Raw genomic sequence first — 12,329 nt, 5'->3', positions numbered from 1 at the left:
TTTTTTTTATCATTAAAAGTTAATGTAATTTTATAGTCCATTTATTTTACGAAACGTCTAAGGAATTGCTTTCTTTAAAGTTAAGAAATTTTACTTTAAAAAATAAAATACAATAATAATAAAATCAACAATAAATATTATAATTAATTTTAGATTTTGTTATATATGTATTTGATTTTTCTAAAAATTATTGTTGATTTTTTAATCAATAATTTTGAGTATACTTTTATTCTTTAAAGTACGCTTCTTTATTTTAGAGGAGTTAAATTCTCGTCAAATATTTTTTCGTTAGAAAATCTGGGAATTAATTCATCGTACCATTTAATATCTAAGAATAATTTAGAATATTCTAAATGATCTCTTAGGATTTGATATTCTTTTATCCTTTATGATTTATTTTTTTTATTAATTTGAATATGGATGTAATATTAGACATATTTGATTTGAGTGAGATTTTCTTTTTAGAATTCGATGGAGGGATCGATCTACATATAAAAGAGTTGGAGTAAGTAGTTGTTATTAGGAATGACAAAAAAAAATCCACATTCACGGATATTTTTGGGTAACATCTGCAATGGATTTATAATAAGTTTTTCAAATGGATATACCCGTAACCTGTGGGCACAATTTAATTTTTTTACCTGCATACTTGGATAGTGTGAGTTTATCTAAATAGGGTTCAAATGTCATCTACCTAGACTTTGAGAGACTTTGAGAGTGTGTTATTATTGGGAGCCTACAACGGAAATAAGAGGTAACCATATAGTTGAATGTAACATTAATTTCAATAAGATCATGTTAGACGTTTCCTAGTTAAGGATGGATTGAGGGAGATCACCATAGATGGATCGATCCCATTTCATAACTCCTAGGCTATCTTGAGACTATGAGGAGGAGAAAATTAATATCACGTGCATATACAATTCAGCACACACATTTGCATGAGTTTATATATTATAATTTTGATTGATTAAGTTACATGAATGATTGTTGTTGATAATAAATAAATATAGAATGATTGATGTATTTAAGGTGAGTGTTGTTTTGGATGTTGGATACGAATATAGATGCATGTATGAAGATTAAGTATGATGTATCTCCTTTTTAATGATATCCTTATGTCTTATATGTGTTATTCACGGAGGAGATGTATTCTCACTTTTGTGGTTGTGTGTGTTTAGAACGATTGGCATTTGCAAGAGTACAATAAGTATAAAAGGATGAGTATGATGACGGAGAAACTTAATGATTTAGTTGGTGTTGCATCTTACTCTGATATTATGACTTTGGGGCTATTTGAAAGTTTTGTATATTTTTGCCTTGATTTGCTTCAAAAATAAAATAAAATAAATTATCTTTAATAAAAAATTATATTACAAACTTAATTAATTAATTAAGTTTATAATGTAAATAATTTTTTTATTAAATAAAATAAGTATTTTAATAAAAGAATTATATTTTTAACTTAATTAATTTAATTGATTAGGTTAGTGATATAAATAAAATGATCATTTTAGAAAGAATAGGCGATGGATTAGAGAAGAGTCTTGGTTTTGGACTTTTGAGTCCAACTTAGAGGTCTTTTAATAATAAGAAGAAAAAAAAACGGGTAGGTCATATACATGTGTCAATAAAAGGAAAAACCTAGGGAATTACCTCAAGCAGTGCATGAATAGTCTCAAAATAATGAAGATTGTGCTTGTTGCCTTGGAAATCGTTATTTGAGAAACTAATCAGGAAGTACAAGTTGTCATAGTTTAGAAAGGTGTGATAACAATTGGAGAAGCACTAGAGGATACGACATAGATAATGAGTAACAACAAATAGGAGAACCAGATGAAGCCACTAGAGAGAGTGCATATGATGGAACTACTTGGAGAAGATTAATGTTTCTTCAAGTTGAACCATGCTAAGTCCCTTCTTCTCTTGAGGTTCTTCACGCTAGTGGAAGATTTGGATGAGTTCAAGCTCCAAAAGCTTGAAGATGCTTCCCAAAGTGGTTCAGTTTCTCTTGAAGGAGAGAAACTTGAGGAGCCAAGCACAAAGGGAGAAGTTCCTTTGTGAAGCTTCTAGGAGAAGGAGATTCTCCACGAAATTGGACTCTTGAAATGAGAGAGAATTTCTGAATTCTAAGTCTCATAAATGTCAAAAGTGATTTCAAGAGTAGAAATTACAAATATGTAGAGGTAGGTAGCTTAAGGAGCAAGCTAACCTTAACCATGGTTCACTAGGAACCATGGTAAGGTTAGTTGACCTTCTAGGTGAGTTTAGAAACTTGTGGAGCAAGCTTCTCACTTAGCTTGCTTGGGAAGCAAGCTAAGGAGAAGCTTGTAGCACAAGCTTCTCATCTCCTTCAAGGTTAGAGAAGCAATTCGGTCAAAGAAAGGAGACTAGGCAAGGTGGGCGGATTTGGTCTCTTTTGGCTCCTTGAATTAATTTCAAAAATGTTTGATTTGGTTTAGTTAGGTTCATCCAATGATGATGAAACTTAGCTAAATCAAATCTATGAAAAATTAGGAGCAAAATGAGTCCAATATGTAAAATTTTGCCTAGGCCCAATTCTGGCCCAATTACTAGTCACACCCTCAAGCATTGCTAAATGTCACCCCTCTTTTCCTACTGAAAAAATAGAAAATGAGTGTATCAACAAAGGAGGTTAAATGGAGTCAAACTCTCCAAGTAACCCATGCCCTAAAATCAATATACAATGACTAATAAAAGAAACTAAAGTGTCTCACAAATACAAAGGCAAAAATAAGCCTATACAAGAGAACTATGTACAAGATATTTACAACTAGAACTATGCCTTCTTTTCATGATAGAGTGGTCCAAATTGAAGAGTACCTTGGGCTTGGAAAACCCACTAGTCTTCAAGGTGTCCACTGATCTTCAAGGTGGCCATAGCTCTAGAGATTGGGCCTTGGCCCATGGTCTATCATCTCATTCCTCTTGGTTCCTTCAATATATCACCTCTTGGATTCCTTGGCCTTGGCCATAGTCTATCAGCATATTAGCTACTAATGCCTCAGAGAATGAGCTAGAAGTGAGTGAAAATTTATCATTTATTGGCACGTATGACAAGTATGGGTAGTGAGGTGACCCCTAAGTCTCCTAGGGATGACAAATAAACATGTACCCATGGGTAATACTTGTCGAATCTGGCCCAATTTTGACAGGGGAATACCCGATTTGACCGAGTACGAGTACAAGTACGGATAAAATTCAAAATATTAAATCGGGGACAGGTATATACTTACCTGCCCCATCCTCGTCCCCATCCCCGATTTAATACCCGTCCCTATTCCCATCCCCGGTTTAATACCTATCCTCGATTTAATTGTTTTAAAGAATTTTAATATTTAACTATATGTAATTGTGTATTATAGTGTGAAACATTTGTGGTTGTTTAATTATTAAGAAGTCTTTTGATTAAAATACGAGATAGATAAACAACAACTCAATTATAATTGTAATATAATGAAAAGATAAACTAAAAATATTGTGTGTATTTTTTTTACAAAAAATAAATTAATTTTTGACAGGTATGAGTATACCCGATATCTAACGGGGACGGGTATGGGACGAAAATTACATACTCGACGGATATATAAAGACAGGGATGGGGATGAGTTTCAACCGCAAGGACGAGGATGGGTATCATGAAACTTGTACCCGACTCCCCTATTGCCATGCCTAATTGTGGATACATTTTTGTATGTTCTTGAGTTGATCTATCGTTTTGTCTCGATTAATTCATGAATTAAACATTACTTACATTGTAAATTTAATTGACTAATTAACTAAGTCTATGATATAATTTTATTAAAAGTAATTTATTTTATTTTATATAAAAACAATTTAGGATGTTACGATCTTAAATAATAATCAAAAGTAAGAGAATAGTGAATTGCTAGTAACAAAATTAATATCTTATTTATTTATCAATACAACCGTGAATTTATGTTTTCACTGATTGAATGACTAGCTAGCTAGTAAATAGTCTAACCATATATACATTTATCCATAGAAAAGGAAGGTTTAATCTTGCATGCTACTGGAAGTTGAACCAAACTCGAAGGCTGAAAGTTCAAATATGGTCCAGCATCCACAAGACAACTACAAAAGTTTTGGATAGCTTGAGGATTGTTGGCTCTTTGAAACGCCACTCTTGCTCCATCACAACAATGAGCAGAAGGAGTACCGGGGTCTGGGAGAACCAAATAAGCCACACATTGAAAAAGTAATGGTTCAAAGCCATTGCATGTTGCTGGAACTTGTGATGCTGTGAATGTTGTTACAGCCAAACAATAAGCCATAACAAACATCACAACACCCAAAACTTTCTTCTCTCCCATCTTATCTTCAATAGTTATGCAATTGAGTTTTCACTATATCGAGTTTTGATCATCCATTCGTAGCAAAGAAATTTATATAACTGGAAAAGGTTTTGATCATGTGTAATCACACTCCACTATACTATGGATAATTGATTTTTTAATAATAATAAATGATTGTATTAAATGTGTTATTCAACATTTAATGTTCTACTTTTATTACATTTACAATTAATTTTTCATTGAAAATAAATGATGATATTAAATGTGATATTCAATATTAAATGTTTCAGCCAGGAAAATAGTTAAGTATATTAAATGAGTGTGTGTATAATGGTAGTAATTATAGTGTTTGTCAATTTAGATAATTAAATAAAACTGATTATTTGAATTAAATTAATTGTGTTGGTTTGATTTTTTTATTGGATAAAAACGACCCAAATCAAATAAATTTGACCTTAATAAGTTAATATCACAAATTTAAAGTTTATAAATATGGTGATTGGAGAATCGAATCAATTAAAATTATTATATTAATATTATTTTATAATATATTATGATTTTATTGATTTGTGTGTGTCTAGTGTTTAACTATATATTCTTAATTTTATAGACTCGTTTGTATATATAAGATATAAGTAATGGTGCAACCTGCTAAGTATTGGTAGTATTCTTAAATATTGGATTATGTTAAATTGAATTGGAACACTTTAATTTCATATTTTTATATTATTTTATATTTATACTTAAATGTTATTATATTATTTTAATAATAAATTTTATTTAAATTTTGGCATTAAATGTAACATTCATTAATTTATAATATCTATTTATTAAAATGAATCAAATAGTATTAGTGATATTAGTAATAATAATAATGATATTAATTAACAATATTATTAAATTATTACTCATTCAATAAAACCTCCAAAGTTTTTATAGATCATAAAAAGAAAAGTTTAGTTATTAATGTTATATATAATTATACAATATATTTACCAACATTTTACAAACCATTTACAAATAGAGAGGTTTATTAATATATTATTTTACAAACCCTCTCTTATTTATCCTACAATATTAGTACAATAATAGTTATTATATATTATATAATGGGTTAATATGATTTATTGGTGGTAGAGTAAAAGTAATAGCTATTATCTAAGAGGATTGGTGATTCCTTATTTAGTAGCATTATCGTTGAAGATCCTTGTCTATAGAAGGTGATTGTATTATTTTGTGTATCAACCACCCATTGCATGTAAAGAAAAATAGCGTGTAACAAAACGGTGAAAGATCCAACATGAGGTGAATCCATATATCTATATATTAATTAATATTATTTTTTTAGAAAAAAAAAACAAAAAGAGTGAGAATAAATATCCAATAAATACAAATAATTAAATACAAAGCACATTGTAACATCCCAAATTTTTTACTAATACAATGGTTAATTATTATTTATTTTTATATTTATGGAGATTATTTTCTTATAATTATTTTAATTAATTAAATGGGTTTTATAGAATATTTTAGAGATTTTTAATAATAAATATTTATGAAAATTATTTTTTAATATTTTGAATTTTAGTAGCCCAGAACGGGCGATTCCAAACTACTAAAATGCCCTATAACCTTAGTTGGGAACGGGCCGTTCCAAAGTTGGGAACGGGTTGTTCACTACTAGAAAAGTGTCATTTTCTTGCGAATTTTCCTACAAAAAAATATTCGCAGAAATTTTTTGCGAATTTTCTTACAAAAAAAATATTTGCAGAAATTTTTTGCGAATTTTTCTGCAAAAAAAAATATTCGCAAAAATTTTTTGCGAATTTATTTGCAAAAAACAATTTTCAGATATTTTTTACAAATTTTGCTACAATTTTAATAATCAGAGAAATTTTTTTCCATGGTATAAATTTGCAGAAAATATTGTGAGAATTTTATTTTGTTTCTTGCAGATTTTTTTGCAAAAATAAATTCGCAAGTAATGTTTACTAAATGGTAGAAAAATTTTGCAGGTAACTTTTCCTGCGGATTTTCCTGCAAATTTTAATCCACAAGCAAAATTAAAAAAAAAATATTTAAATTTATAAGTTTAATATTTTAAAAAAACTTTAAGTCTCACATCGATTGAAAATAAAACAATTAAAGAGAATATAAGTTGGGGCAACACTTACCTTACAAGTTGATTTGTATGGTTGAGTGTTAGGTTTATAATCTACAATCTTAGAATTTAAAAGATTATGTATCACATGTTGGAGGCATGGAAACAAATGCTTTAGATGAATTCATTGTGAGCATTTGAAAGTTGAAAAATTATTAATAGAATTTATAGTAATTTTTTTAATTTTTTTTCGTAAAAAATATTCCTGCAAAATTTCTTGCGAAAATTTTTCGCAAGAAATTTTGCAGGAAAATTTCTTACGAATTTTAAAATTCGCAAAAATATATTATCCATGAAGGTATTACTTACAGATAAAATTTTGCAGAAAAATTTGCAAGAACAACGTTTCCTGCGAATTTTTGTGAAAAATTCGCAGGAAAAGTCGCATGTAATAAAAGAAATTCTAGTAGTAGTTCCAAATATGGTTGTTGTGGTTAAGAATGCAATCCCATAACGGGCCATTCTGGATGTTAATTTTGAATATGGTGAATGAGTCTAGAATGGGCCATTTCGGATTTGAAACAGGTCGTTATGGTCATTTCTAAAGTTTATAAATAGCACATTCTGGCACTCCCAGAAGCACACTTTTCATTTTTGACTTCTTTTTCTTCTACACTCTCTGAAGAGCAAGGGGAGCCCAGAGGAAGAGATCAGCAAGATCCAGTTTTAGAGTCATCTTCTGCTTATCCGGGTAAAGGGGAGTGAGAAACCTCGCTCGGGGTGTGGGAATAATTGGTGGGTAGCTAGATTGACCCCCAATCCCTTGCCTGATGTATTCCATGTTGTATTCCATGTTGAATTATGTAATGTGTGAATATATAATTAATTTTGAAAATAAATATGTTTTGATATGAATTATAGTGCTCCGTGGGTTCCTGAGAAAACCTTATGAGAAATATGATTTTTTTTTGTTTTTCTTTATAAATGCTCTATTGCGTTCCTTGTGTGATGTAGAGTGTAAATATGTATTTGATTTCAAAATTAGATATGTTTTGATATAAATTAGAGTGTTATGTGGGTTCCTGTGCGAAGGAACAATTATGAGTATGACCATGTGAAATATGAATAAATGACATGAGACATGATGTGAATGAGAATGTGAAATGTGATAAGACATGAAATTCCATGACAAGTGAAGTGATGAGTCTATGAGTTTGTGAACGTGTGACATTATGCATCATGTGCATATATGAACTAACAATGTAACATCCCAAAATTTTATTTTTATGTATTGGGATTATTAGAAGGTTTATCATATTTTTACGTATTTTACTATTCATATATACGTATTTTACTATTTATGTATACGTATTTTACTATTCATGTATACGTATTTCTAAATAGTATTTTTTTTTCAATTATTAGAATTTGAATAGGAAATGGCTGCGGTGGAATGCAGAGGCTGCGGAATTCAATTGAATTCCAATTCTATTTATTTGAATATTTTAATAAAAAGTAACTTTTAATATATAATAATGAAATAATATTATTTTAATCTATGCATAGTAACTTCATAAATTCTATAAATAGGAGTTTAAGGTTTTTGGAAATTCATAATTTTAGAGAGAAGAAATTCTAGAGAAATAAAAAGAGAGAATAAGAGAGGAGGTTCTGCTCTAATTCCGGTCCCGATTTAAGAAAAAGAGGAGGAGGTTCTGCCCAAGTTCCTATTCATCCAGGTACGGGGGAAAAGGGGATTATTTATATGTAGAGTACATGAGGGAATTGGGTAGAGGAATAATTTCTTAAAATCACGTTTAATTTATCTGAATGGAAGGCCGAGCCTCCTATTAATTTATAATTTGGAATTTATCTGAATGGAAGGTTGAGCCTCCTATTATTTTGTAATTTAAATGTTCTTGATAAAAGACTAAAATTTACATCTTTGTTATATTTTTATGATTTGGAAAATATAAATGGATTCCTAACTAGGAGGCACTGCCACCTTTACTGGAGTTAATTTATATTTTCTTTATTATTATCTATATATATATGTATTCCTAGTTTTTCACTATATTGTAAGGGTAGTACTTATAAGACTTAATCTGGTATGTGTGAGTTTGAATTATCACATTAATTCCATGTTCTATGTATGATTGAGGTTGGATTGAAGGGAAAAGGTTTTGGTTAGGGTTTTCATGATTTCTTCATGATTTCCATGGATTAATGGTTAAAACTTAAATTTATTGCTTAAAATGATGTTTTTTGATATTGTTTATGTTTTTTTTTAATGGTTCAAATTCGTGTAATTTGGATTGGATTCATGATTGGAAGGAATTTTCAAGGTTTTCATGGGTTGCTGGTTGCAGAATGCGCTGGGCGCGCTGAGTGCAAGTCTGGGCGCTGAGCGTGAATATTTTGATTTTGAGGTCTTAATGAAAGTTGTAGCCTTGGATTTTAGCTTTCCAATGGCGTTGGAATCACCCAAAAAGGAGGTCTAGAACTCCAGATATGGATGTTTTAGTGAAGAGGGGTCAAGCTGTCAGCTTTATCTATAGCTGTTGCGGTTTTTATCATTTTTCACAAAGTAGATGATGGAATTAGGACTTGATGTCTTCATGAGAGTTGTAGGAAATTTTCTTATCTTTCATATGAAATAAGGATGAGCATGGTAGGAGTAGTATAACCCCTGATACGCTGTTTATAGTTTATACTAATCATTCTATTGATTATTATATTAGTTATTGTTATGTTATTTGATGGATGATATTGATGTGAATTTGAATTATGAGTTGAGATATTGTATGATTATGATTGTGATGTCTCACATTGATGACTAGGATGGCACGACCCCTGGGTAAGTGGTGCTATAGGGAAGGCGTGACCCTAGTATGATGTGGGATGAGTAGGACAGTTAACACCACCACTTATGTCGCTTATGGCAGCCCTGGCATAGGGTTAATTGCAAGAGATTGTATTGATTGTAATGTGATTGTGTTTCCTCACACCAAAATGGCGAGGGACGGCACGGCCCCTGGGTAAGTGATGCTACAGGGAGGGCGTGACCCCTGGTCTGGTGTGGGTTGAGTGAGGCAATTAACCTGTATCACTTGTGTCAGATGTGGCGAGGCCTTGGCATAGTGTTAATTGTTGGATTGACATGAATGTTGTATGTGAATATGATGAGTAATTGATATATATATATATACACTATATAATGAGTTATGATGAAATTATACTGTGATATGATTGAATGTATTTTGCATATAGATAATTTTTCTTTTCTCACCGTATAAATTGTTGATATTTTAGGTGGAGAGGATCCAACTGCAAGTGGTATATAGAATGCCATCCGTTAATTTGGGAAATGCTCTGATAGTGTGACATCGGGGCAAGAGGATCTCTAGGATAGAATATTTGGTATTGTAATAAATGTTATTTTCTTTGAAAAATGTGTAAACTCTTGAATTTTATCTTTCAAGTTTTATTTTTCAGTCAGAACAGTTATGAAGTATTATGTGAACCCTTTTACCAACTTAAAAAGTTTATTTTCCTTAATTTTTTTTATTTATTATATTTCGATATATGTATTGGGGTAGTAAGGGTGTCACATTTAGTGGTATCAGAGCAGGTCGATTCAATCGGCCGTGAGTTATGAGTCTATTGTGCTTGTTTGGTAGATGGATGATGTGGAAAAATTAATTGTTGAACTTATTGATAATATGACGATTGATTGAGTTTGTTGTTTTAGAGTATGATTGTTAACTTTTTGGGGAAACACAGAAAACAATGGCAGGAGGTAGAAACGATCGTGCAATAGCCGATGCTTTGCAAGCAATGGCTCAGGCTCTTGGTAATTTGAACCAACGACCAGACATTGATTGGCTAGAGAAATTTCAGCGAAATAATCCACCAAGTTTCCGTGGAGGCTATAATCCTGATGGAGCTGCTGACTGGATATTTGAAGTCGAAAAGATATTCCAAGCTATGGGATGTCCTATGATACAGAAAGTGACTTTAGCTGTCTTTATGCTTTCTGGGGAGGCTGGTATTTGGTGGCAAGGTGCTTTACAAAGAATGATGGCTGCGGGAACTCAAGTAAACTGGGAAAATTTCAAACGACTGTTCTTGGAGAAATATTTTCCCCGAGACGTGAGACATAAGAAACAAGTAGAATTCCTTGAATTAAAACAAGGAGAGAATTCAGTGGCTGAATATGTGACTAAATTTGAAGACTTGGTTAGATTTTGTCCTATGTATGATGGCGTAGACAATGAGGAGGACAAATGTGTGAAGTTTGTGAGCGGTCTGCGCCCTGAAATCAAACAAGTATTCAATTATCAAGGGATCACACACTACCATGAATTGGTGAACAAGTGCAGAGTTTATGATGAGGACAACCGAGCTAGGGTAACTCATTATAAAAGTGGAGGACCAATGAGAAATAATAAGTTTGGTTCATCCAAGGGTAAACCTTATACCAAGTTTACAGGGGACTCAAGTTCTAAGGTGAATAATCAGGGTTCTATCCAACAAAGAAGCCAAGTTCCAATGGTTAGCCAAACGTCTGGAAGAGGAAGTGTGAGTTTTGTTCCACACAACAACTGTTTCAAATGTGGAAAGCCAGGTCATAGAGCAGCTGAGTGTCGGATGCAAAAGGTAATGACATGTTTCAAATGCAAAGCAGAAGGACACAAGGCTAGTGAATGTCCCCAGAATAGGAAAGAAACAATAGAGACTGGAGGAAACGCTAGCAAACCTCGAACCACAGGAAGAGTATTCACTTTGAGTGGTGCTGAAGCTACTCAATCCGAAGACTTAATTCAGGGTATGTGTTTCATTAACGGAACTCCTTTAACCGTTTTATATGATTCTGGTGCGACTCACTCTTTCATATCACATGCATGTGTGTCTAAGTTAAAATTACATGTCTCTTCCTTGTCTTTTGAGTTAATTGTCGAAACACCCACTAATGGTTCTGTAATTACTTCTGATGTCTGTCCAAAGTGTCCTCTAACTATTGAAGGTAGAGATTTCGTGGTTGACTTAATTTGTTTACCTCTAAGACAACTAGATGTAATTCTGGGTATGGACTGGTTATCTTTCAATCATGTCCTTTTGAACTGTGCTTGTAAATCTATTGTTTTTGGTGAACCTGTTGAAAGAGTGAGTAAGGATTATTTGACTGCCAACCAAGTTAAGGTGTCTATGCAAGTGGATGCCCAAGTGTACATGTTGTTAGCTTCTTTAAATTCTGAGAAAAATGTTTCAGTAAATGAACTGCCTGTTGTATGTGACTTTTCGGATGTCTTCTCTGAGGTGTCTAGCTTACCACCTAGAAGAGAAGTAGAATTTTCCATAGATTTAGTTCCAGGAGCAGGACCTATTTCTATTGCACCTTATAGGATGTCACCCATAGAGTTAGTGGAACTGAAAAAGCAAATAGAAGAATTGTTGGAGAAGGGGTTTGTGAGACCTAGTGTATCACCTTGGGGAGCACCCGTACTCTTAGTCAAAAAGAAGGATGGTAGTATGCGGTTGTGTGTAGATTATCGCCAGTTGAACAAGGTGACCATTAAGAACAAATATCCGTTGCCTAGGATAGATGATCTTATGGATCAGTTGGTAGGTGCTTGTGTGTTTAGTAAGATCGATCTTAGATCAGGGTACCATCAGATTAGAGTTAAGAGTGAAGATGTACCTAAGACAGCCTTTAGAACTCGCTATGGACACTATGAGTATCTAGTAATGCCTTTTGGTGTGACAAATGCTCCTGCAATTTTTATGGACTACATGAACCGGATTCTTCATCCATACTTGGATAAATTTGTAGTTGTCTTTATAGATGACATACTAGTTTATTCCAAGACTAAAGAGGAGCATGAGGAACA

General features: G+C 32.1%; 2 protein-coding genes and 1 long non-coding RNA gene across 3 annotated transcripts; 2 read left to right on the top strand and 1 right to left on the bottom strand.

Moving 5' to 3' along the window:
- Nucleotides 1–4,001: 4,001 nt before the first annotated feature.
- On the bottom strand, nucleotides 4,002–4,355 carry LOC109794238 (non-specific lipid-transfer protein 10). The gene has a single exon (XM_020353705.1). The coding sequence runs from the start codon at nucleotides 4,353–4,355 to the stop codon at nucleotides 4,002–4,004; it is 354 nt and encodes a 117-aa protein (XP_020209294.1).
- A 3,067-nt stretch (nucleotides 4,356–7,422) lies between these two features.
- On the top strand, nucleotides 7,423–10,005 carry LOC145954325 (uncharacterized). Its single transcript, XR_014431527.1, has 2 exons — nucleotides 7,423–8,177; nucleotides 9,751–10,005. It is a non-coding gene; the product is annotated as an uncharacterized LOC145954325 (long non-coding RNA).
- A 222-nt stretch (nucleotides 10,006–10,227) lies between these two features.
- Nucleotides 10,228–11,488, top strand: LOC145954992 (uncharacterized). Its single transcript, XM_083069687.1, has 2 exons — nucleotides 10,228–11,097; nucleotides 11,465–11,488. The coding sequence occupies exons 1-2, from the start codon at nucleotides 10,228–10,230 to the stop codon at nucleotides 11,486–11,488; spliced, it is 894 nt and encodes a 297-aa protein (XP_082925813.1).
- The last annotated feature ends 841 nt before the right edge of the window (nucleotides 11,489–12,329 follow it).

The sequence above is a fragment of the Cajanus cajan genome, chromosome 2, assembly GCF_000230855.2.
Source record: "Cajanus cajan strain Asha chromosome 2, NIPB_CcT2T_4, whole genome shotgun sequence".
NCBI classification, from domain to species: Eukaryota; Viridiplantae; Streptophyta; class Magnoliopsida; order Fabales; family Fabaceae; genus Cajanus; species Cajanus cajan.
This window is presented reverse-complemented; position numbering and strand designations above follow the sequence as displayed.

Bases quoted from the DNA above. Each gene is read 5' to 3' on its own strand.
- LOC109794238 (XM_020353705.1), bottom strand. From the start codon at position 4,355: ATGGGAGAGAAGAAAGTTTTGGGTGTTGTGATGTTTGTTATGGCTTAT.
- LOC145954992 (XM_083069687.1), top strand. From the start codon at position 10,228: ATGGCAGGAGGTAGAAACGATCGTGCAATAGCCGATGCTTTGCAAGCA. The intron at 11,098-11,464 runs GTAATGACATGT...TAACTATTGAAG, and splicing joins CTGAGTGTCGGATGCAAAAG to GTAGAGATTTCGTGGTTGAC.